Raw genomic sequence first — 26,371 nt, 5'->3', positions numbered from 1 at the left:
CCGGGCTGCTGCATCCCTGCCCTCCCTATTGTCCATTCATTCCCTGCTCCCCTTTCCCCCATTTAGCCCTAATTGCTGCAGAATATCGCGTTTGTTTGCCCTCTTCTTTTGTAGCTTTGTTATTTTAGTTGCAATGGGTAATCCAGCAAACTGTTAAAGGCATACATGAGTCGAGGGGGGGACAGCAGGGTGCTTGGGGCAGGTTTTCAAGGCAGGCAATGGGGCTGCACTTGGGGATGGCAGCTTACAGGCAGGCTGGACCTGCCACATCCTTTAGGATGGGTTTTCTTAGGAATATATGGCCACAGAAGCAAAGAGTGACCCCAGAGCAGGTGAATACTTCCCCCTATAAATGCTTTGGGTGGGGAAACAGGGCATTGAGTCCTGCTGAAGGAGAAGGGAGTACCTTTGGGGACCTGTCTCCTGGCAGGTCGCCACCTGGGTAGCATGGGATTCTCTACAGTTGCACCAGCACCTTGGGCACTTGAAATGCAAAACTGCCTGTCCCACTTGGCAGCCCTGGCCAGCCTTGCCTCTGCATCACACACGTGGGTCTGAGCCCTGCTGACCTGTGGTGCGGAGAGAGCTGAGAAGAGCTCAGCCCTGTTTCTGTGCTGGGTGATGATCTCTGCCCCTGACAGATAGCTCGTGCAGAGAGTCAGCCTGTGGGGAAGGCTCATGTGCTGGCCAGGGAGCCATCCGTCTGTGGCTGCACGTACAGGGCTGCAGGTGCCGGGGGGGGGGGGCGGGGCTGCTGTGCTTGCTCAGCTGGGGATGGGGTAGGTGGCTGGGGAGCCAAGTGCCCTTTAGAGCCTGGGATGGCAGGGAGTCATAGCATCGCATCAAGCATCCTTACATTCTCACTGCCTTCCTCATCAGGCCAAAAAAGTGATGCTGGTGTTTGAACCTGGGTCTGTGATTCCCTCCCTGTCCCTGCACCATGATGTAGGCCAGGACTTGGACTTGGGGTATGCCAGAGCTGCGTGGGCTGGGTGAGAGCATCCTGTGGGTGTTTAAAAAGCAGCGAGACTGAGCCAGGCCAAAGGTCCATCTTGCAAATGGTGGATACTTACAGGGGAGGTAGGAGCAGAGTGTGTTCAAGTGTCCTTCCTCCAGCAGGTACCTCCCAGCAGCCTCTGCCCTGAACTGTTCCACGTTTGCCATTGGTGATAACCGTGTGGGTCCAGGACTGGCTGCCCCCAAAATCTGTAGTCATGTCTGCACAGACATTGCTGCAGAGCACTGGCTGGCCCTTGCCTGGCTGTTCTCTGGCAGGCCTGGCCCCTGTCACTGCCACATACACAGTGATGGACACAGCATCTGCTGTGGGGGGTGCAGATGGGAGCCCTTTGTGGCCTTTTGCAGGGCAGTGCTGTGACAAGACCTTCCCCACCCTGTGCTGAGCTCTGGTGGCCATCAACAAATGCAAGGTCCAGCAGACACCTTGTGTGGCTGGGCTGTCCCCCGTCAGCTGTGTGCCACCCAGCTCAGGCCCTTGCCAAGGAGGGGAAGATAGTCTGCTCCCAAAAATCCCAGTTTGCTAGCGAAAGAGAGTGAAGAATGGAGCGGGATCCAGGAAAAAAAAAAAGGCTTTTTGAAAGTTTTGCAAGAGTTCCGCAGGTAGGTGGGGACACCGAGTTTCACTTGGGTAGTTTGTTTCTGGGTAGTCAGAGAAGCCCTGAAATCTGCTTGACCAACCTGATCTCCTTTTATGATCTGGTGACCCGCCTGGTAGATGATGGAAAGGCTGTGGATGTCATTTACCTGGACTTTAGTAAAGCCTTTGACACCATCTCCCATAATATTCTCCTTGGGAAGCTGGCAGCTCATGGCTTGGACAGGCGTAGTCTTTGCTGGGTAAAAAACTGGTTGGGTGGCCAAGCCCAGAGAGTAGTGGTAAATGGAGTTAAGTCCAGTTGGCGGCCGGTCATGAGCGGTGCTCCCCAGGGCTCTGTTTTGGGGCCAGCCTTGTTTAATACCTTTATCGATGATCTGGATGAGGGGATTGAGTGCACCCTCAGTAAGTTTGCAGATGACACCAAACTGGGTGGGAGTGTCGATCTGCTGGAGGGTAGGATGGCCCTGCAGAGCGACCTGGACGGGCTGGATCGATGGGCCGAGGCCAACTGTATGAGGTTTAACAAGGCCAAGTGCCAGGTCCTGCACTTTGGTCACAACAACCCCATGCAATGCTACAGGCTTGGGGAAGAGTGACTGGAAAGCTGCCTGGCCGAAAAGGACCTGGGGGTCCTGGTTGACAGCCAGCTGAACATAAGCCAGCAGTGTGCCCAGGTGGCCAAGAAGGCCGACAGCTTCCTGGCTTGTATCAGGAATAGTGTGGCCAGCAGGAGCAGGGAGGTGACTGTCCCCCTGTACTCGGTGCTAGTAAGGCTGCACCTGGAATACTGTGTCCAGTTTTGGGCCCCTCACTACAAGAAAGACATTGAGGTGCTGGAGCGTGTCCAGAGAAGGGCAACAAAGCTGGTGAAGGGTCTGGAGCACAGGTCTTATGAGGAGTGGCTGAGGGAACTGGGATTGTTTAGCTTAGAGGAGGCTGAGGGGAGACCTTATTGCTCTCTACAACTACCTGAAAGGAGGTTGTAGTGAGGTGGGTGTTGGTCTCTTCTCACATGTAGTTAGCGATAGGACGAGAGGAAATGGGCTCAAGCTGTGCCAGGGGAGGTTTAGGTTGGAAATTAGGAAAAATTTCTTTACTGAAAGAGTGGTCAAGCATTGGAACAGGCTGCCCAGACAGGTGGTGGAGTCCCCATCCCTGGAAGTGTTCAAAAAACGGGTAGATGTGGCACTCTGGGACATGGTTTAGTCTAGTCTACCCTTGATTGGTTTAGTGTGGACTTGGTTGTGTAGGTTAATGGTTGGACTGGATGTTCTTAAAGGTCTTTTCCAACCTAAATGATTCTATGACCTTTTTCTTATTGCTGACTTGCTACAAAGGCCAGGAATGTGGCAGCTCCAAGGGAATGGCTATGCAAGGTGCTCATCAGAGATATGAGCAAGGCTCTTCCCCAAGGAGGGTTACAGATGATGGTGGAGGTTTTGGGAGATTCTTGTGAGGAGGTGATGGGAATGTGCAGAAAGGTGTATCTTCTTAGAGGACCAGGAGAGGTGGACAGTCCTGACAGAGATGCTGCTTTTGGGTCTGCTTGCTCAGGGTCCTGGGAGCCAGCCTGCACGAGTATCTTGGTTTCCAGCCAGAAAGAAGCACTGGGGGAGCTCTTGGGTATTGCAAATTGGATGGGTTTGTTTGTCAGAGAGCTGTGTCCATTGGTGTCAGCTGAGGCCCTCGACTGTTTAAGCTCTTCTGTTTCACCTGACCAAGGGTTCGTCAATACTCTTCTTCCCTTGCTGCTATGTCATCCTAGGTTAGAGGTTATGTGTGCCAAAGCATGGTGTATAAACATGTCTCCTGGGTCTGCTCTGCTTGCGAGAGCCTGAAGTAGCCTGTGTCTTGGGGGAGCAGCCTTCCTGGAAAGCTTCCCAACTGGCACAGGTGCCCAGGGGGATTCAGAGAAGTACTTGGCGCACTGAGGGATGTATTGCACAATTTCTGGGATACTTGAAATGTTGGGTCTTTGCTGCCCTAGATTTTAGGCTCCAGGGCTGCAGGATTTAGTGGATAGGTATGATTTAAAAGCCTCATTGATCAAGTGAGCCAGGGGAGAATGATTTGTGTTGCATATGGCTTGGCTCTTAAATGTCCAAAGTTCCTTGTGGGAACAACCCTTGGCATGTGCTGAGTCCCAAATTGTGCTTGGAACTATGTGATGGAAAGTGCCAGGGACTGTGTTTATAACCAGTAGGACAGACCCTGGGACCATTCCCTGAGGCTGGTGAATTTACTGGTATCGATTAGCCTTTGGGGCTGTGCTGCTGGTTTGGAAAGCTTAAGACCTGAAAAGGGACTGGGCTCCAGATTTTGCAACTGGGATATGTCTGGCTAGCAGAGGAGACAGCTCTGTGTGGGAGGAGCTGCTCTGGGATCTTCAGGGCTTGCTTTAGTAAGCTGACTTAAGTCAGTGCACATCAGCACAGTGCCAGTACTTGAGCATGCATTGCTGTGCCCACATCATCCCAGGTCTGTTCTCTGCTTCTGCTGTGCAGAGGCTGCTCCTTCTGCTCACAGGCTCAAAAGGATAGGGCCAAAACATGTGGCTGTGGGCAGGTGCTCGCTGCTTTCTCTCTCTTTCTGCTGGGAAGAGGTTGTGGGGCAGACAGCAGCTATTTGACAGTGCCAGCAACTGTCATTCCACATCCCTGCAAATTCTTCACGTGCTTGCTCCTTGCTGCTGTGCTGTCTTGGCTCTGTGTGGTGTGGTCTGTGCTTGTCTTGATCCAGGGCAGTTCCTTTCTTTGGGGCACAGGGGATTTTGTCATGCTCCCATGGCTTTTAATACCAGTGGATTTTCTCTTTGGTACGGGGGAGCATGTGGTTTTTGAGATGAGAATATGTTTGAAAGGCAATGGAAGGCATTGATGAGGAAAGGGATGCTCACTGCAGCTGGCTACTTACCTGCCCCTCAGCTGCACAGGGAGGCGAAGGGTTTTAAACAGTTTCTGCAGGGAAACATTGAGAGGAACCGATCTTGTGGGAGAACGTTTTGGCTGAGTTTCATGTTGTGTTTGTCTCCCTTTGGCTGCCACAGAAAGGTGAGTCCCAGGGGAAGGACAGCCGCTAGAACAGATGAGATGCATTTGTCCAGGCAAGGTGAAGACATGGCTCAGTCCCCTGAATGTCAAACAGACCAGGCTGGAAGAGTCTTGAACTGATGTTGGTTGGATCTATAAAGAGATGATAGCAAAACAAATGTGTCTCTGGATCCAGTATTTGTGGAGAGACTGTATAGGCATGTCTCTGCGACATAGCATCGAACAGGGGTGTGTCTCTGGGCAGAGATGTAGTCTGGTTTATTGTTTGGGGTTTTTTTTGGTGCATTGGTTTGGTTTTTTTTCTTCCCCCCTCCCCCCCCCCCCCCCCAGTGACTCAGAGGCATTATAGGTGTGAGCTGCAGGCTTGCAGTGTGCAGGGTTGCTGTGCTAATAGTGCTAGGCCAAGTTTGCTGGATCAGAGTATTTGGAGCAATGAAAACTTGTTCCAAGACTTGCTTGAAACTCAGTGGAGCTTAGGAGAGCCATCCCCAGGAAGATCATGTCATTACAGAAACAGATGAGATCTGTTAGAGGAGACAGCAAAGCATTGAGAAACCTGCCTCTCCTTCTTTCATGCAGACACGCTTGGGTTTTAGTGGTATTTGATTTCCTTCCCTGCTCTCAGGGGACCCAACAAACAGGCTGAAATCTACTGGAAAATTGTTAATGAGCCAGTGGCATCTGCAGAAGTGAAGTGGGGGTGGGATCCAGGTGAGCTGCCTGCCTCCTGAGCAGCTGCAGGCATCCTATGAAAGGGGCAGCAGCCCCACCATCCCACCACGGCTTATAGAAAATGCCTCGTTGACTGGAGCACAGACTGAACTACAAAGACAGCTGCCTGAGAAGTGCTGGCTGAAGCTGTGCCTTGGCGATATGGTAGATGTGACTTTTAGGCCCTTGGTCCAGATCAAAAGCTCTGTGGCCATGTGATGCAAAGTGCTAATCTGGTGTAAATGCCTTCTCCTTCTTCAGATGTTTTTAAATGATAGTGATGGGACAACTTGATAAGGCAGGCTTTATCCTGGATCAGATACACTGTCTGTCAGAGAGAAGATGGTATTGTAGACATAAAAGCACAGGAGAGACAGGAGTGATTCAATGAAAGCTGGAGCCCTTGCTATGGCATTAATGTGACAGTGTGCAGCCAGATGCTTGCACCTGATCCAGGCAGTGCTCAGTGGAGAAACCCAGTGTGAGCAAGCCTGAAGCTGTGGCCTTGCTTGCTTGGAGAGAACATGGATTAGAAATCCAAAGGTACATGCTGATCTCCCCTCTCCCATGGCAGGATGCAGAGGGGCCTGGGATGAGGTGTTTTATGATAGATATCAACCTTCTGGGCTTTTGGGGCCTGGCTGCTGTGGCTGGGACCTTGGGAACTGGAATGGTCTGTGGCTGGTGATGGCTACTGTGCCCTCAGCCATGAAGGTAATGGTGCTGCTAGCCCCTGGTGTGAATCTGTTTCTCTTGGATGTCTCCAAGCCCTCCTCCCCGAAGAAAGGAGCTACTCAGAGCAGAAATAACCCCTGTTACCTTGAACTCCAAATTATCCACATGTGCCTGTCTGGTATAAATAGACCATCTGAGGCAGTTGGATGTGATGGAGATTGACAGGTTGTCTCTGGAGTTTTGCATTTGCTGAAGCAGGAGGAAATGTAAAAGCATGAACGTGGGGATGCACAGAATAAAAGTAGCAAGCAAAGCCCCCAGCTGCACAGGAGGCTGTGGTATCTGCTGGGGGGGGGGGGGGGGGGGGGAGTGCAGATGGGAGCCCTTTGTGGCCTTTTGCAGGGCAGTGCTGTGACAAGACCTTCCCCACCCTGTGCTGAGCTCTGGTGGCCATCAACAAATGCAAGGTCCAGCAGACACCTTGTGTGGCTGGGCTGTCCCCTGTCAGCTGTGTGCCACCCAGCTCAGGCCCTTGCCAAGGAGGGGAAGATAGTCTGCTCCCAAAAATCCCAGTTTGCTAGCGAAAGAGAGTGAAGAATGGAGCGGGATCCAGGAAAAAAAAAAGGCTTTTTGAAAGTTTTGCAAGAGTTCCGCAGGTAGGTGGGGACACCGAGTTTCACTTGGGTAGTTTGTTTCTGGGTAGTCAGAGAAGCCCTGAAATCTGCAGGTTTTTTGTTACTCGGGTTTTTTGTTTGTTTGTTAGGGGTTTTTTAGGGTCCCTGTCCCTACAAGCAATAATGCAGAGTTAACTTGGTCAAGGAACCATCTTCTGTTGAAATATTTCCTCTGAGAAATGGTTGTAGTGGAAAAATGGCAAAATTGCAGGCAGTTGCATGGACTGTGTCTTCTAAGGTTTCTCTGAGAACTTTTTTTCAGGAGATAAGGAAATCTTGGTCTTCAGGGTGTAGTTTTCTTTAAAGGAAGGTAACATAGCTGTTTTCAGGCATTTTGCAGAAACCCCAGCTTCACATCATGTGTGCAGCAGGGTTAAAGAGGGGCTTGCATTTAAATGAGGACCTGTAGGTCCTCTGGCACTCTGATTGGAAAGTTTGCTTGCAGGGTGGTATCAAGGAGGTATCAAGCGAACCTTTTCTTCACCTGCCCTTTGAAAGTCCCTTGCTGAACACCAAATGACATGTCGAAGTGGACTTTGAGCTGAGTGTTCATTTCCCACCAAAATTTCCTCTGGACTTGAGGGCCTTTTGGTCAGACACCTGCTTTTGGATCTGAGTGACTTTAGCACTTGCCCATAGAAATCCTGGCTTCATTTGGTCCTCATCCAACCTGGAATGCTGGTTTTATAGCCCAGTTTTCTGCCTTGCACCACTGACAAGGGAAGTCAGGTACTTGCCTTGAAGTGCAGAGAGATGGGTAACTCCCAGTTGCAGTATTGTGGTTCCTTTTTTGTCTCTATGATCTTTATTTCAGCAAAACTAAAAAGGTGGAGTGACTTGTCTGAAAGCAGGCAGGGAGCCACAAGCTCCCAAACCCTGATCTAGCACTCTGTTGACCCAGCCATTGCTCCTCGATACAGTGCACGCCCAAACCTCTATCTGGTGTAGCACAAATCTCCTGTATTATGGGCTTGCTTATTCCCCTGCAAACCCAACCCAAAGCAATGGATGCTTTTGACAAAAAAAAAAAAAAAAAAAAAAATTCTAGAGGGTGCAAATAGCAATTTTTGTGGATCCACCTTCCCAGGAATACTTTGCTGCATGCTTTTCCATGACGCTACTGCTGCTGACCTTTCTGCTCTGGCAAGGGGGAGTCGCTGGAAGCACATAGGCAGTGATTCTTCACTGTTACAAAGGCCGGGATTGTTGGCAGCTTGACGCCCCAGAAAGTGTCTAATTGACTTGACTCTCTCTAGCTGGGCTCCAAATGGATTTTCTGCCTCAGGATATCTCAGCATTATAGTGGACCTGTTGTTTTTGCTCCTCGCATGATATTAAAAAGTGCATTGTTGGAGCAGAAAGCGTGAGTCAGAACGGATGTGTGGAGGGAGCTGCCTGTCGCCCCGCAAATGAGTGCCAGCACAGAGGAGCAGAGCTAGATGGGGTCACCTGCCATCCGCAGTTAGGGGCTGGAAAGTTTCTTGGAGCATCCCAGAGAATGAGCTTGGTTTGATGGTATAGATGACACTTCATATTCAGAAATGGATGGATGTAAACCTGTACTTTGCTCCCTCAAATAGGGAGCATTACCATTAAAATATCTCCTCTAGTAGTTTTGCAGTATTTGCCCATTCCAGTGCAGGCTTGATCCCTCTGGGCTGGGCAGACAGCTTGCTCAGATGCCTCTGTCACCCTGTCATCTGGCACTGGTGCCTAGGAACGTCTCACCTGCATGTGTCAAAATGTGCTTGTGCCACCGCTGGTGCCTGCCTGGGGAGGTAATTCCCTGGGAGGAGTGGGCAGCTGGGCCCCACAACCAGCAAAGCTGCTGGAGGCGCTTAGGCCGGCATAAGAGGATTCGGTGACACCTCTGATTAGTGTTGAGGGCCTCATTATGGCACTGGTAATTGAAGGTCTCCCAAGGTTTAAACAGACTGGGAATTATCTGCCCTCAGAGCCTGCTCTTGGCTGCATGGGATGGTGCTTTCTGCAAGGTAGGCAGTGCTGTCCCTGGAGCAGCCTGGCACTGGGGATGGTGGCCCATCCCCTCCAGGCTCTGGGGAGGGGGCCTATGGTGGGCGGCAGCCGTGGGGCTCAGGGAGAGATGGGGAAGGCCTGGGGAAAAGGAGAGGAGGGCAGGCTGTGTTACTGCAAGCATGTGGTGCTGCTGTTTGAATGTGCTGCTGCTGGTAATTGCATTAGCCCGGTGGGGCTGTGGGGCTAATTTTATTAGCTTGGTGTCTGTGGTTATTGCTTTACAAGAGACAGCGGCGAGAAATGGCAAGGCTGGGTGGGGAAGGGATGATGCAGTAGCTCCCTTCCCTTCCATCTCCAAGGAATCATAGGGGACACATTGCTTTTGGTGTCTTTTGTGTGTCCCAGGCTAACGCCAACTGGTACAGCAGATAGATGAGGTTGGTTCAGTCCATTGATTAGCCTTGAGAAACCCAGTTTCAAGTCCCTACTCTGCCACTGACTTCCTGTCTGGCCCTGAGTGTGTCACCTGGTGTACCTGTGTCCTTCCTCAGAGGCAAGCAGGGAGGGGAACAGGCGTTTTGGCTCCTGGGGCACTCAGCCTGGTAGCCCCTGTTGCACCTCACTAGCCATATGAAGGGAGTTCCAGCTTTAACGCCAGCACCGTGTGGGCAGTAGGTTTTCTCTGGGACTCTGTCCCTCCAAAGCGGTGTGTCAGGAGGGAGATGCATGTGCAGCTGTAGGGTTATGAAGGCTGCAACCTTTTTATTTGCATATGCTGTTGCCATATAAGATGCCTCTGCATTTAAAAAAAGATGGGATGGGGGACTGATGGGATTCTCTGTCATGCTTGTAGTTTTCATGGTTCAATCCAATGTGCAAGGAGTAAGGACCATAATTAATCTCTAGATTTCATGGTTCTGGGGCAGCGTGGGATAAGATTATTCCACTTTAGGCCTTCACATGTTTAGGGTCTGGCTCCAGAGGCCAACATCTCAAAAGCATTGATGGAGTAGTGCTGGGAGATCTTTGAGATACTATTCCAACACACTGCTGAAATACTAGCTGCCAGTATGTTGGCCTTAGAAAGCTAATGGGGAGGTGAGTGAGTCAGGGACACAAACACAACATTAGTATCTCAGTTGGCTTGAATCAGCACTGATTTGTCTGAGTCCCACTGTGACTGATGCCCCCCGGGTGTGGCTGCTGGACGGCCAGCACTGAGTCCCATGGCAATGGTTTTCCTTCCTAAAATAACAGTGGCAGTCATAATGTCTTCTTCTTTTACATAACAAGGAGGGGGAATAAAAGCATTCAATAATTTGAAGCAGTGACTTGTGCTATTTCTAGTAGAAATTGAAGGGCTGCCTCTGTATAGTCCTGCAGTATTTCTTTAAGAGAGACTGAGCTGGTTCATGGAGTCTGTCACAGTCTGATTTGGGTACAGGGGCTGGAGCCTTTCCATACCCCAAAACCCATGGTGGTGCCCCCAAAATGAATTGCCCAATGCTTGCTTTGCCTGAGGAAAAGGCATGTAGGGCTTTCCTTGGAGCTGCTCAGTGTGTGCATGTGCTCTGCAGCACTAAGCACTCACTAACCCAGATCTGCTAAAAATCAATAAAGTAATCCACTTACTGCTTGGGACTGCCAACCTTTTTAAGGAGCTCAGAGCTGTTTTGTCGTCTTTCCCCTTTCTTCTAAGCTGGAAGAAAGAAAAGAGGGATGGGGAAGGGGATGCTGGCAGAGCTGGACTAAAATCAGGCTCTTTGCTCTGGGCAGATCAATAAAAATAATTCCCCACTAAAACTTCATTAGCATGGAATTAAAGCTGCTGAGATCCCGCGTAGCCGGTAAGAATTAATGCTACTACTAAATCTCAGCACGGTTGGTGCTTAAAACACAAAGCCGCTTCGTTACTCACACCTCCCTGTCCTAGTGCTGCTGGGGCTGAACTGGCCATGCAGCTGGCTCTGCCCCATGGCTGCTCGGTGGGGGCACAGCCCTCTAGTCCAGCCTGAGGGCAAGGGACAAGCCAGGCTGAGATGGTGGCAAGGTGCAACTCAAGCAGGTGGAAGGAAAACTGTTGTGCAAGTGTGGATTTGTTTCTCAAAACAGTGGTTCAATTCTGAGTGCTGGGAGGGACTGGTGGTAGATGGCCCTGGTGTGTCTCTGTGGGGTGATGGACAGATGATGGGAAAGGTCTCTGGGTGGGTGCTGGACAGGCAGGTTTCCCATCGTGCCAGAGTTTTCCCTGACACCAGATCAGAGAAGCATCCCTCTGGCAGGCTGTGCCTGAGGCTGCACAAAGTCTCTCTCTTCTGTGGAAGTCTTGGATCTTATTGAGGGTGTGTGTGTGTGAAAATAACTTCTTTTGGAAGTAGATTGTTTGTTGGGGTTTTTGATTGAAAAATGTTTCTTTCACTCTTGTCACAGAGGAAAAACAACTTGCCCTGCTGAGAAATCCAATTTTCTACCCAAAGATTGAAACAAGCCACCTTGCAGATGGCTCCTCCACAGTGCTCTGGGTCTCTGTTTGCAGGGCCTTGGGCCATCCCTGTCCCATGCCTGGCTCTTGCCTCCTGCCCCGAGCAAGGATCCCCTGTGTGGCTGTTAAAGAACTGCACCGGAGGCAAAGCCAGCATTATCCTGAAATAGCAAATTTTGCCTATGGGTTAGAAATCCCTGTGGCTGCCAGTGACCTGATGCTACTTGGATTAGTGCAGGGTGGAGAGGGTTTTGAAAGGACCCATAGGTGAGTGTGGTGTAGCACCCACTGAAATGGGAGCTGTGCCTACGGCTCCTGCACCTGGATGTAGCTGTGGACACTTGGAGGAGGGCTGGCCCTTGCTGAGGGTGTTCACTGGGGGATGTCCTCGTTGTATGTTGGGATGGTGGCAGGGGAGGACACAAGCTCAGCTGAACAGAGCGGGACAGGACATAGCACCACACAGTTAGATGCTGCTGTGTTATGCTCTTGTGCTGGTTATCAAACCCTCTGGTCTCCCTTCCCTGGAGCTCAAAACTTGTGGTCTGTGAGTGGGACATGTAAGCATGCTGCTTGGCTGCGTCTCCTCCTCTGAAACAGTTCTGCAGTGCCATTTATGTTTGTGCAATAAAACAAATGAGATGTGAAAGGTGGCTGGATAGAAAATACAAGAGCTATCTCTTCTGTTTATATTCTCCCCAGAAGACTGCAGTTACTTGTTTTTTGCCTCAGTAGAACCTACTCTGAATACTGATCTCTCTCTCTCTCTCTCAAACTGTGAGAAAAAATAGTGCATATTTACCTGGGCCACAGCTAACGGGCTATGCAGAACATTTATACTATTGCCTGCAAACCTCCTTGCTCCTGACACCAGTCTGGTTATTAATTTGTTCTGCTAAGTGGAGATGCAGTACAAAATTTTTCTAGGCTCCTGTGCCCAGAAAAACTCCAAGTCCTGGAGGTGCTCTGATGTACCTGCTACCCATAAAGAGCTGTGTGTCCATGGCATGGTATCCTCCTGATATTGCACACTATCAGTTGCTTGCAAACAGATGCAGAACAGAAACGGGAGGAAGCCAAATCACCTTTAAAAAAACAACTTAAAAATCATTAATATGAGGGAGGGGAAAATAAAACCCCTTCCCTTGCTTAAACTCTCTGGCTGGAGAGAAATGAGTATGGCAGTGTCTGAGAGCAAAACAAGAAACAGAGCTAACAAGGGTAACCTTTCCTTCTCCTGTACATGTAATACCTCAGGGCTGACAGCACCTCAGTCGGCATCCGCCTGAGCTGCGTCTGGATGCTGTGAACAGCTCTCTGCTGGCATATTGCATGCCTTCCCCTTGTAGCATGCTTAGTGCCAAAGGGCAGCATGGGCCCTTGGGTGACCTGGAGGGGGCTGAGAGCCAGCAGGCCTTTGAAAGATGCCAAACCTCCTAATCTGCTCTTCTTCCCTCTTTTTTTTTTTTTTGTCTCACTGCTTGCATGGCATGATCTCCAGCCTGTACATGGAGGTGGTTTGTAGTGTCCCTGGGAAGGCAGAGCCCCTTGCTAGCCCCGTGCCCCCTTTCTCTGCCACGTGGCTGGTGCCAACAGCAGGGCTGCAACCCACATCCTCTAACACACATGTAAGACAGTGCAGACCTTGGTCTCTTCTCGCTTTACAACCTCAGGCAAAATTCTTCCCTCCTCCATTCCTTCGAGGTGACTTCATCTGAGGTCACCCAGATCAGCAACCAGAAAGAGTGGGCTGTGCTATTGCCTGCATCCCTGCCTCTGCCCAAAATTGCAGCAAAATTGGGTAGGTGGCTTGCCGGGCAGGGAACAGGGACTTCTCCCCCTCCAGTACCAGTCACTGGAGGAGGCAGTGCTGGAGACTGAATGTGGTTTTGCCCCGATCTGGCAACTGGCTGCTTGTTTCTGCTTATTTCTATCTATTTCTTGCAGTACTTCATGGGTGGGTGGGTATTAAATTGAAGTTGTGAATGTACATATAGGACTGTCTGTCAAGCCTACTGCATTCTGCTGCCATGGCTGTGAATGCTTTACTGACTGTATGTAGCATGGATTGAGCCCCCTGGGCTCTGTCCCATGTCCCCACCTCTTCTCATCCCATACAGCTTTAGCAATTGGCTAATGATGCTTATTTTCTGGTGATTTGGGTGGGTTTTGGACCCCTTTGGGTAGGGCTGGGGAGGGGAGTTGAGCTTCCAGCTCCACCAGCCCCAGGAAGGTTCTGGTCCTCCTCAGCCCTGGCTGTGCTTCCTAGGGGCAACTGCAATCTGGCACCGCAGGGCCCATGACTTGATGCCAGGAGCACAGCCAAGGCAATGCTTGGTGTGGGATGGGAGCACGGAGCTCCCTGGCCCGCACACCCTTAGCCCCAAAGCACTGGGATGGCTGCACGTGTGCTCCTGCCCTGTCTGTCAGATGGTGCATCCTCAGGGCGCCAGCCCCTCCGGGTGAGGGCTGGCCCTTCACGCATCTGGAAAACACCTCCACATGGCTGGGGCTCGTATAACTAATAAACTGCATCGTGTCTTCACTGGTGGAAAGGCAAAGCACCCCCCTCCTTCCCCACGATGCTCCTCCCCTAAACAACTTAACCTCCCCCCCCCCTCCCAATTTCTGATCTATACCGGAGCCATCATGCGTTGATTGGTGTCTTATCTGGGTGATTATGCTACCCGGACGGTCCGCCGTGAATTCGCAGGGAGCCGAGACAGCTGAGCACGGGAGCCAGCCCTGAGCGGCGGCGAACAAGAGCATGTCTCATCCCGGCGAGCAGCTGCTGCTGGCGTGAAGTGAGGATGAGGCCACGGGAGGAGGCAGCTGCCCCGGCACCCTCCGAGAGCCCCTGCTCCTGCAGAGCCATGTCCCGACCCCGGCGGGCTGCGCCACGCTCCGGGCAGCTTTGAAGTTAGAGGCGGCAGTTGTGTTTAAAAAGGCAAGAGATGAACTGAAGATTAAACATGTATGGGAATTATCCTCACTTCATTAAGTTTCCTGCGGGCTTTGGCAGTAAGTATTTTACTTGCGTTTGCAATCTGTGCCTTCTGGGTTAGGTGGAAGAACTGATCCCACAGTAGGAGTATGGGCAGGGGTAAAGGGAATTTAAAAACACGTTTAACCTAGCTTGTATGTGGCTGTAACCTATGGTGCCTTGTGCTTATGATTGAAGCTGTCCTGTGATTATACGTGCGGTGAACTTCAGCACAGCCAAACCAAGCTGCCTGAAATTATGCAGGTTTGTGTCAAACCGTGACTCTTTCCTCTGAAGTTTAGTACATAGCATTTGAGATGCATGTATATGTTTGTGTGTGATGGACTGAATCTATTCATTGAAAGAATAGGATCAAACCAAATAAGTATCTTTCCAATTGCATTTTTATTAAGTTGCTGGAGGAAAAAATTCCTTTTAAAACATAAAACAACCCCCAAGAAAAATCTAAAGAGGGCTCTTTCCTTGCCCGGTGGCTGCCTCCTGCCCTTGTGACACAGATACCACCATAATCGCGTGAAGCTGTGTCAGATTAGCCAAATGAGGCTGCACAGTGAGACGGCGGTCTGCGAAGGGCTGTGGCTGTGAGCTGCAATACCCCCGTGCACACCAGCTGTGAGCAAGACCCAGTTGCGGAAACCAGAACTGCTCTTGGGAAACAGGCTTTGCAATTACCAGGGCTCGCTCATTATTTTTATCTGAAGTTATTCCTCTTGTCTGAGCATGGGGGGATGTGTAAGGGGAATGGGTTGGGGAGCTGTAGGGTGCTCCCCAACTGAGGCAGGGACTGGGCAGGTTGGAGTGCTTGGCTGCAAGGGGCTGGGAGCACCCACATGTTGACTGCTGGCAAAATATTGGTGCTGCTCCAGGGAAGTTAAAGTGCATTGTCACTTGTGGACAAAAATCTTAGTATCTCTGGAAAACTCCTCAACTTCTTCCAGGCCCTTCAGGGTGGGTAAATGCCTCCAGGACTCATGCTGGAGGACCCCAGGCTATATACATCAATCTGTTATATCTCTGCTAGAGAAGAGGTTTGTGCAGCCATTGGATTGCACATAGAATGTTCCCGCTATGTGCATATTTTTTTTCCTCCCTCTTGCACCAGATGCTCACCTCTGGTAATTCTCCAACTCCAGAAAAGTCATTGGTATTGCATCAAGTCATCCCCAAGTTTCACAAGAACTTGACTTTCTGAAATACCTTTTTTAGGCAGTTTCTGCAGAAAAGAGATGACTTGTTGGAAGAATCTATTGCTCACTGGTGTTTTTTAAGGAACAAGAAAAGACAAGCCAAACTCTCTCCTATTGCTGCAATGAGTGAAACAATGGAAGTGTTATTTGTGTTTAATTTATTGAGTATTACAAATTTACAAGGAAGTGAAAGAAAAGTGACGTTCAAACTGATCTTCATAGGAACCAGGCACAGATCCCTGTAGAGACAGGGGTCACAGCCCTCAGCAGAGCCTCTGGGAGATTCCTAGGAGACAAAATTAGTAGTAGGAGCAGAAGTGTTTCTGCTCCACCAACAAAGGCGAAGGCACAGTTCTCCAGCCCACCAACAATTCAATACACTGGGACTCTAACTTTCATTTAAAAATATATTTAACTGGTGTTTTAGCCTGCTTCTAGCTGGGTTTAGAAAAACGGACGAGCTTTCTGCAGGTGAACATCTGACAGAGATGCAAAAGCATTGGCCAAGTTTTGTTTTGGCTGCTTTAAAACAGTCGCTCTGGCCTGTCCTATGCTCCCTGGACACTATAGAACTGCAGGTCACCACTCACATCTACACTCTCCTCAAAGCTGGAGGGCTTCCATGCTCCTGAGGCAGCTTGAGGGGTCTGGGAGCCTGCAGGTGGTGTGGGGGCTGCCTCTCCCTGGGTTGTTTGGTCTGCAGAGAGGGATTTCTGGCTGTTTGAGAAAGAAAGCAATTGCTACTCTGGCCAGACAACTTGAGGGCCCATGGGCTGTGTAAGGGGACAGTCAGGCTTTGAGAGGGATGAAGCAGGATGGATCATGATGACCATTGATAGGAGGGTGGTGTGGCAGCTTCCCACTGCCTTGGGATCCTCATCACAAAGCCCATGCGGGCAACCTGCATCTCTGGCAGACCTGCAACATGTTAATTGTCTTTGCTGCTCCCCCCTCCTTTAAAATAGTTGTGAAACTGTTCCTTGTCCTGCCTGTGCTGTCACCATGAAGGGGGACATCAGGATGGTGGAAAAGGGCAGTGTCCACACTAGACTGTCAGCTTGTTCCGTTCATTGTTCTTGCACTGTGTTGCTGGAGGGCAGAGTTAAGGTGATGTGGCTGCTCCTGTTCAGCATGTCTAACTCTTATTGTATTTAGATTTCCTTCAGCTCTGAAATTCTGGGCTACATTTTGAGCATAATGCGGGGGCGGGGGGAGAAGCAGGTATTTGCTTTCTTCTTTTTTACACTCAAGTAACTGTTACATATGCTTTTAATTTAATTTTATCTGCATTCAGGTTAGAAATAAGCTACATGTTTTTCATGGTGTGTTTAACTGTCACCTTGATCTTAAATGTCAGAATAACACCATCGAATTTTTCTGATAATGTACATACACAAATTGCTAATAAGCACGTCATTTGTGATGAGAAAAGGACAAACTCTGAAGTGTTACAGATGAGTTTGTAGAGTAGCAGGGAAAGTGTTCAGATGAGTCACCCTTACACATCTAAAGCAGGAGATGTGCTCTGAGGCAGATGGATTTGCCTTCTATAGGCAATAGAAGCCAATATGGTCTATAGAAGCAAGGAAAGGGCTTCAAAATGTGTTTTTATTCTCCAGAACGATGCATTTCATCCGGATCCCAGCTCCCAGCGCAAGGAAAGATGCTGTGCTGGCTGTCCTCTCTCTCTGAGCACTCTCTGGCACAGTTGGTTGGGGACAAGAACTAACTTGGCTCCTCCACAAAGTCTCTTTTATTAGTACTCATGTAACTTGGCCTCTGGCCACACCACCTCCGGCTGCAATCTTGTCAGCTCTCCCAAGCAAAGCGGGGTTAGGCCAGGTCGTTTGGGGGATAGGGAGAGTTGCAGAGGAAAAGCCAGGCCGTGCCTCGAGTGGGGTTGCTGCCCAGCTGTTTGACACCTTTTCACCTGTGATGGCCCCAGGTTTTGTGACCTGTAGGATGTTTTTCCCCTGGGTGTCACAGCTTGCCATGTCCCTATCTGTAACTGCATATGTGAAGGTGGAAGAGGGCTCTTTGACCCAGCAAAGGTGTGAGAAAATCCAGTGACTGGGCAACTCCTGCAGCTAGGGAAATGCAGATTTGTTTGGTTTTTTTTTTTTTTTTTGAAGCGGGAGACACTTGCTTTCAATTGCCTGGGGCAGCCACAGACCCTGCAACCAGTAGGATCCTTTCTGATAGGGACCTGTAACCTCTGCAGGATTTTAGAGATCACTGTAGCAATTTGTGCATGTGTTTTCCTGGTGGATGCTGTGCTGGACATCCCACTGGGCAGGTGGGAAATCTGATCAGACAGTCGTGAAAAACCCTTCAGGCCTCAAATTCAACAACTTTTATTTCTTTGGGGATGAAAAACTTTATCCAGCTCTAGTGTATTACTGTGGTCACCAGGGGGATGTGATACCTTGTTAGGGTGAGTAAATTTGGCTTGCAGTCCTTATTTTAATTACCTGACATGCAGTTGCTAAAGGAGTCTTTGGTTGGCAAGATCGCCATAGCCACAGAGTTACCCTGTACTGCATGGTTCCTGTGAAAGTCATGGCAAAGCCTGTGTAGCTTCTGTGGATTTTGTTCCTTCCTTCCCTCCTCCTTAGCTTGGCTTCCTGGAGAGGAGAATATGTGGTTGTACTGTAAGTGTGTCTTGTCCAAATGTCCTTGGACATATTAAGCTATTTGCCCACCGTCCAATTTCAGTCAAATCAGACCAAGATCTCAAAATAGCATCTGATGCTGAGCCAGCACCAGGGCTGGTGAAAGCTCATGTGCTTTCGGCCCACTACTTGTGGGCCAGGTTTTGGGTGGCCCCTGTTTGCAAGGGCAGCACAGGAGCATTATCTGAGAGGAGAGGGGGCAGCTCCTCCCACCATGTGGAGAGCTGAGGGAAACTTTCTTCTGCTTTCTTAGTCTACTGCCCTGTGCAGATCCCTTTCACAAAAGCCTGTGCTCACATATGTGCCAGCACACCTCCAAAAAATTTTTACTTCTCCGTGATGTTAGCTGTCAGGGGAAGTCTGCATTATTTATTGACTGAGTTGAGCAGAAAGATGGAAGCACAAAGGTTACTGGACCTTAAAAGCGAGGTGAAAACAATAACCTTTCTGTAGGATATTAGCATGGCAATCTATACTGCCTGTGGAAATCTGCTTGGACAGTTAAAAATATCACCAGAAAGGGAATAGTTTTTCAGTTTAGCTTCCATGTATTAAATAAAAACTACTTCTGCAGTCATAGCAGCAAAATTTTCTTTGATTCCCATTAACATGGGTTCCCTGCTACATAACTGCATCCAATTTCAGGAGTGTTTCTCCCAGGTATTTCCCCTTGAAGGTCGTCCCCAAGGACAAGCTGCCTGCCAAGCTTTACCTCCTACGCACGCCTGTGCTCCTCTGCTGAAATCAACCCTTCTCTGCATGTCTCTTCCCACTTCTCGGTGCTCTCTGATCTGCAGAAGATGAAGTATCTGCAAAGTTTTGCTAGTCGTGTCAGGCAGGGCAACTTGCACCTTTAATTGCTCATGCCAATGAAATGAATCCTTTCCATGTATATCTGAGGCCTCAGAAGCACAAGCATATTTTTAATTATTTGAAGAGTTTGTTCCAGCTTTTTTTTTTTCTCTGACATTAAAAACAAAGCTGTGAAGGTTGAAAGTATCATAATCTCTAGGCTTGCTAGGGATCTGCAGGTCTCAGGAGGTAGGATTGCTTTAGGTCTTAGTTGAAGAAAGACCCCAGTGTTTAACACCAATACTTTTCCTCTCAAGGTTTTGCTAGGTGTTAGGACTGAAGGGGTTTTGGTTAATGCCAAACCAAAACAAACTTGCAACCCGTGTTGGTTAAATTGACAGTGTACGTAGGGCTTGGATGTTTCTGGTCTCTGTGCATTCTCATTCCACTTTCTGCTCAAATGTAATTGCTGAGACTGGTGTTTCCTGACACTGTTTGGGTGAAAATCAGGGCAGCTTTATTGGTTACAGCCTAGACGCTTCTCTTCTTACTGCATTTGCCAAGGCATTTGGGGTCACTTGTGTACTCTGGCAGGTAGTCTTTGCTTCCACACCTGCCCCAGTTTTACCTGTGAAGTGCTCACAGCGCAGAGGCATCCAAGCTGGATTTATTGAGCTAGTGTTGGTCCTGGACCAGTTTAGCTGTGTTAGTCCAGACCTGGCTGTTTAGCAATGGTGTCATGGACCTGGAGCTTCGTGCTCTGCAGGTGCGTCTGTCAGACACCTGTGCATGTGATGTAGATGGTGTTCAGCTATTCCTGATTTTGTGAGGTTATTCCTGCAAGTTTCCCATCCCTGGACTAGGATTTTGCTAAGATGAAGTGCAGGTGGAAGTGGAGTATCAAAGCTTTGTGTCCTTGCTTGGCTTCAGTGGCTGGTGGGTGAATATAACACTGTTACTTATGTCCTCAAAGGCAGTGTTCTCAAAATGCGAAGAACAAAGGCTTCCCTCATTACTTTTTCTAATGTAAGCAGAGTTGTCTATGCTGACATGAGATATGGTCCTTATTCTGAATGCTAAAGCAACAGGATGGAGGTTGTGTCTGTGTGCACGCTTCCAGCCCGCAGCTGCTCTGTGCAGAAAGTGATGTGATACATTTGCAGTTTGAAACAGCAAAGCACCCAGAAGCAAGTTTCTTCTTTTTAAACTTTGCTTCCTACAAAGAGAAGGCTGGAGTGTGTGCATTTCTGTACAGGAGAGCTTGTGAAGAGTTGATTGAGGCACTGGGTTCTCTGGATGCTGCATGTTTGCAGTGGAGACATCAGAGAATCCGCACCAGGTAGCTCCCTCCTGTCCTCTCTTCCCCTGCTCCTCCAGGTAAGAAATAAATACAATATCAGGCTTCCCTGAACCTCTTTTTAGGAAACTACCTGTCCAGGTATTAATGTGGAGGAGGGAGATGGGGGAGAAAGACATAAACAGCCCCATTTGTGGATCAGAAATAAGCTGGTCTTAAATCTGGAGTAGGTGGTTAAAAGCAGTAGCAATCCCTGATGCCTGGTCTCAGCCAGTCTTCCCCAGCAGATGTGGGGGACCTGGCCAGTCTGGGAGCCGCATTTGGCGCTTGCGGGCAGGGGCTATGCCAGCCACAGAACCCTTGCCTCCCGATGCAGGGATGTCCTCTGCTCCGTGGGGCCCTGCCGCAGCTGGCTGAATCCCCGGCATCGCTTGTCACCTCACATTACCTGACGGACAGACTCCGGGCCCGCTTTTGCCTGTGTAAATGTCACCTGTGCCGAATGCCACTGGAGAGGCGGAGGCGGCCGGCTGTGGCTGGCACGCAGGACTGAGTCCCATCTCCCCAGTCCCCCTGGCTCTGTCCCAGAGCTGCTTCCCCACTGCAGAGCAGCTCCTTGCTGATCCTGCTCCGCTGCCATGCTGATGTTTCTGTTTGTCCCCCAAATGATGGGAGAAAATGCCTCAAGGAAAGCCACGCCATCCCTGTGAGCCCATGGCCTTTCTTGTTGCTTTCTGTTGGGAGATGCATGACGCTGTTTCCAAACAAAATGAATCAGACTTGCAATCTCTGCTCTTTGCGCTGTTCAAGCCAGCCTGGCTCCTTTAGACTGAAACAATTTTGAGGGTACTCAGCTCAGGGAAAAAGTAACCCCACTGTCAAGGATGCTTTGGCATGGCTCTTCCTGCACACCTTCTGCCAGCCATGCAAATTGTTACTTGCACAAGCTGATAACCTGGTAGCAGTCACACCTTGCATCCCTCTGGGAGTGCTCCAGCCTGAAAATGAGAAGATGAGAGGAGTATTTCCCCAGGTGTGGGAGGGTTCATTTCTGCTCCCTCGGACTGACTTGGCAAACTTATCCCAGGGAAGGACTGAAAGTCAAAGCTTGGACCACTGTGCAGGAGTGCTTTGCTTTGAGTTTTTGTTTGTTTGTTTATGGTTTTCTAAATGCAGCTTGTATTACGGTTTATAACAGATGGATAAAATTGTTCTTTGGTAAATGGAAAGTTAACACTGATGGTTTTGACCAATGGGTTTGTCACAGCCGTGGCAGAACAGCGTGGCCAGGCACTGTGGAAACAAGCATATTAACTCTGGTTTGTGTTATCAGGCCCTGGCAGAGCTGGCTTTACACCTGCGTGCTCTCCAGTAGATATATGCATTTCTCCATCCATCTCCACCAGCAAACACTCCTTCACACATTCATGCTTCCTCTTTGGTGTCTCATTGCTGGGGTAAGAGCGGTAGGCACAAGCCCTCCAGGCTTCCTGGCTTCAACCTTTGATCTCATCCTGGTGGCTAGGGGATTCCTCTGGCAGTAGCCCTTGAACAGTCACCCCTGGGCACGGACAAAAGCACACCATGGGGCTTGCCCTGGCCAGCAGTCTCCTTGGGTGAGAGCCTTGCTCTGGGTCCTTATAAAACTTGGAGCCTTTCTAATGGAGAAACAGTGGTGACAGTGTTTCTGTAAGGTCTGATGTAAATGCAAACAGTTAAATAACTCTCCTGGGAGTCTTTTTTTATTGGTTTAAATCTTCTGCATGATACTTTCAAAATATGCCCTTTTCTGTGTTAATGGAAAAGGATGAAGAATCATTTTTCTCCTTAGCTGTCCTGGTGTGATAGATTTCTGCCCTATCTTCCCTTCAGTGGCTTATTTTCCAAGCTGAAGAATCCTCAAAGGCAATGTTGTTTATCTAGTTGTTTAAAGAGGCATAAAAACAATTTGTTTATAAGTCTGTGCTACAGATGCTGGGGAGGACTGCATGCTATGGTACCAGACTACTCACAGGTGATGAAAAATGCATTTGCTGTTCTCTGAAGCCAATAATGGCACAAGTAAGGATGGTCCTTTTAAGTCCCAGGAAATGACCAAGGTGCCTCTGTGAGCTGAGCACTTAAGTAAGGCAGGGGCCAGGCAAACAGTACATCTTCTGCCTGCTGCTAAAGGCTCTCCTGGCAGCTGTCTCTGGGGTGAAAGGCTTTTGCGCTTGGAAGCCATTACAAGGTAGGGATTTTGCTGTCTACTAACAGAAAACAGGCTGTGTGTCTCCATGATGGTGGCAGGGGAACACGGGGTGACTCTTTCCAGCATCAGGCAGGAGCCCTGGCTCTGCCTCTAGACCGCCTCGCTGCCTCCAAGGCTTCTGCTGTTGTCATTGAGCCGACTTCCTCTTGCTGCACATCGCTTTCCCACTGGGAGAATTGATCCAAAAAGCCAAAGCAAGAATTGACAAAGACCTTTTCTCCCCCTTCCATCTGCAGAATTAAGTCTGAAGTGGGTTGATAACGGTGGATCGAGTCCTCCTTGACTCTGACAAATGTCTTTAATGTTATTCAGCAAGCTGACCTTTTCCCGTCTTTATTGTGCATCTTCCCTTTGAATCAGATTTGATTGTTACTTCAGGTAAAATAACAAACACTGCCACGTAAATAACTTTGCAATAATGTTAAAGGAGGAAAAAACCAAACAAACAAAACACCCAAGCACTGCCTTACTTGCAAATGCAATGGGAACAAGCATCCTCTGTGCCAGCCATGGAAAACCAACTGTGTGACCTTCCCACACAACATCTTTGCCTTGCTACTCCAGGGAATGATCTCCTGTGTTGAAAAACCAACAGAGAAACAGCAGTTCATTGAAATGTTAACAACAATGCTAATGCTAATTGGGGTTGGTAAATTCTAGGGGAAGGAAAAAAGGTTATATAAATCCTTAAAATACAGCTAGATACATAACCCATTGGGACTAGTGGACATCTGATGCCCAGATACTCTCTGAATGTTTGAGACTGGTTTTACAGAAGACAGTGTTTAGCCCTTGGGTGAGGTGTTCAGCCTCAGAGACTGCCCTGAAGTGGCAAAGATCAAGGTTATATTGCTTTTCTACGCCACCTCTTCCCCAGCGGGGTTCAGGGGCAGATTGATCTATCTCATGGGGCTACTGTGAGGCTCAGTTTGGCAATGTGCACTGGAGCTCTTTAATGTGGAAGGAGGAAACCCTCTTTCCTTGTGGCTGTGAGACTGTCTGCCCAGGAATGTCTGTGTGGCCACAGTCTCTGCTCTGCCTTGTACTAAGTGAGAAAAAGTAATGGACAAAATGTTTTGTGGGTGCCTTGTCCTGTCATCTGCACTGCTAGCATGTCATGGACAGTTTCTGTCCTGCATTGCTCCAGCTCCTCCTGCAGTTGCTGGCATCAAGTTTTGAGAGCTGGAGGAACATGTGAATAACACGGTGGAGAGGTAAGTGGGTGGGAAAGGGAAGAGCTGAACCATGGGAAGAGGAAGAGCAGCCTGCTGAGTACTATGCCTGAGCCATTGCAGGGAGCGAAGGTGCTTCATAAAACACAGGGAGCATTTAGGGTTTCCAGCCTGGTTGGTGATGATCTCATAGTTTCAGATGTGCACTGTCTCTAGAGCCAGCTTGGACAAAAGAAGTGGGACCTCAGAGAATAGTTCAGAGAAAACCAGCCTGAGGCAGGCAGGCAGCGTTCCTTCTTCCAAGTCAGCTGAGGCACTGAAGCAGTGAAGGAAGATTTGATTATTAAGTATTATCTTCATAATATGTTTTGTTGCTGTATATAACTCTATTTCCTGTACCATAACCAATGTTTTGCTCTTTCTCTTTATAGCCTAAGGCATGTTTGCTGGTTGGCTTTGAGCCTTGGCCAGCATCTAAGCTGCCACGACTAAGGCTGGGCAGCTGATCACTGTACAGCCAGCCTCGCTCATAGTGTAGTTAATCTTTCTGCTTCTCCCTGTAGATTCCCCTGTTCACACCAGCTCCACATCTGTGAGTCCATCGTCAAGCCTTTCCACAGGAAATTCGGTGGACGGGCACCACAACTACCTCGAGGCCCCTGCAAACACCTCCCGGGCACTGCCATCCCCCATGAACACGATCAGGTCTCCGGTGAATGCGCTGGGCTCGCCATACAGAGTCATCGCATCCTCCATTGGCTCACACCCCGTTGCTCTGTCATCAGCTCCGGGCATGAATTTTGTGACACATGCCGGTCCACAGGTAGGCAGATGTGCACACTTGCTTTGCTATAATTCATGGTCTTCAGACTGGGTAAAGTCCCAAAACTTAAGGCAGTGGGTTGGCTGGTGGGGAGTCTGGTGTGTTTTGAACACTGAGGGAGATCAGCTGTAAAGAACAATTTCCAGTACATGATTCTTTCTGTGTCTGTGTCAGGGGGACTTATGCAGAGAACTCACCTGTATATATTTCAAAATACCCTGCATGATAAGGGGAGAGAGCTAACTGCCATATCTGTTCTCACCATGGGTGCAGTCCAGTTCTCTTTCACTGCATCTATTGCAGTGTGTATAATTACTGTACGTGGAAATAATTGGGATAGCCAAATGCTGTACCATGTGAAGCATTCCCCTTCTTCCTGCAAAAGGATATCTGCTTTATTTCATTATTTGCAAGGGAGACAGACTTTCGAGAGAGACACAAATGTTACTGCTAAATGCCAGCCACATGCTCCGTGTTGCATATAAACTTTGCCTGGAGAAAAATGAAGCGCTCCTGTCTTCACTGCCTGAACTCACTCAGGTGCTGAGGTTTCCCCTCCAGACAGGGAGAGACCCAAGTGTTAGGGTCGGTGCCTCCCCAGAGCCATGGATGGGCTGGGAGCCTCCTAGGGTGGCTCTGTGGGGCAGGGACAGGGACACATTGCCCCAAGAGCCCGGCACCACCTCCAGCATGGCTGGGACCAAGGTGGCAGTGTGGAATTTTGATAGTGTGCTGAAATGTTCTGGGAGTCCAAATCTAAGTGGAAATTCTGCCTTTTATTAACAAGATTTTGCATTTTATTAGTGGGACCCAAAGGTAGGGAGTGCTCTAGAGCCTCACAGCTCCTGCTGAAGGAGCAGCGAGGAGATGGTCCCTGAGCCCTCTCTGCTCCATACTCTGCTGCTACTCCATGGTCTGACTGAAGGTCTTCCTGGCACCTGCCACCAAGGCTGGAAGAGGGTGGTATGGGGAGGCTCCTGAAGAGCTCTGAGAGAGTATAAGGGTGATGTGGCAGGTTTGGCTTACTTTTCACCAGCATCCTCAACTCCTGCGTGGGTCTGGGCTGTCTGCAGTGGGCAAGCTGGGCATCCTTCCTCCCCTCGTACCACCCGACTGTTCGCCATTGACCTGACAATATTTGTACCTGTGGCATCCAGGGCAGGTACTTTGTGGTGGTGGAGCTGGTGGCAGCATTGGCTGCATGGAAACCTTTCCTTTGGGGCTGGGGATGCTCTGGGAAGCAGTTTCCCCAATCTGGGCACCATGCCAAGTTCCCAGCTCCAAGGAGCGGGTTTTGTTTGTGTTGCCTCTAATGTAAGGAGACAGCTGGGCCTTGGGGATTTGGCAGGGAGGCAGCTAATGGATTTGGGTTCAAGCAGTTGTCCCAGATATCATACGTGATTGCACTTAACCTGCAGGAGTCAAGCTCCGAGGACACTGAAGGCTAAAACTGCCCCGTTTCCCTGCTCCCTCTTCCCCCCTCCCAATTATTGTCTCAAAGTGCAGCCAGAGAGAAATAAAAGGTGGTACCTGAGCTCTGGGTAACACTAAACCATTAAAAGTTCCTCCTGGCTCAGCATCTTGCCAAGAAGAAGATTTCAGGGTAAAAAACATGGCTGGACACTTGTGGGGAGGAAGTGGTTGATTTCTCCTTTCCTTGGGCCAAGTTCAGGTTTTTAAGCATTAGGATTTACAGCTGCCAATGCCTGAGCTGGGTCTCTGCTGGGGAGACCGAACCTCTGTCCCTCTGGGAAATTTTATCCTATATGCTTTTATTTTCCAGTGGGGCAACCAACCTGGCTCCTAATGTGGTAATTTTTGCTGGATAACTTGTATTTTCAATGTCATCAGACCTTTAAAGCTTTGAAAATGAAGGAACAGTGGTGAGGGAAGATGAAAACAGGCCTCACCTTTTTATTTTTCTACTGACAGGTCCTAAAAAATCCTGATGGGATGAATCCTTCTTGTTCTTTGCTGAAATTCCCT

At 49.3% G+C, this 26,371-nt stretch overlaps 1 protein-coding gene across 2 annotated transcripts in view; it reads left to right on the top strand.

Moving 5' to 3' along the window:
* Positions 1-26,371, top strand: part of RXRG (retinoid X receptor gamma) — a 40,883-nt gene that overhangs the window by 5,016 nt on the left and 9,496 nt on the right. Inside the window, exons 1-2 of one of the 2 annotated variants that reach the window (XM_009492292.2) lie at positions 14,160-14,208; positions 24,126-24,385. In XM_009492292.2, the coding sequence (XP_009490567.1) occupies positions 14,160-14,208; positions 24,126-24,385 (309 nt within the window). Of the gene's footprint in view, positions 1-14,159; positions 14,209-24,125; positions 24,386-26,371 lie in introns of those variants that run through there. The other variant, XM_075710843.1, reaches the window with a different exon arrangement.

Source organism: Pelecanus crispus, chromosome 5, assembly GCF_030463565.1.
Source record: "Pelecanus crispus isolate bPelCri1 chromosome 5, bPelCri1.pri, whole genome shotgun sequence".
Taxonomy (NCBI): domain Eukaryota; kingdom Metazoa; phylum Chordata; class Aves; order Pelecaniformes; family Pelecanidae; genus Pelecanus; species Pelecanus crispus.
The sequence above is the reverse complement of the archived record's forward strand: the minus strand, read 5'-3'. Positions and strand labels throughout refer to the sequence as shown.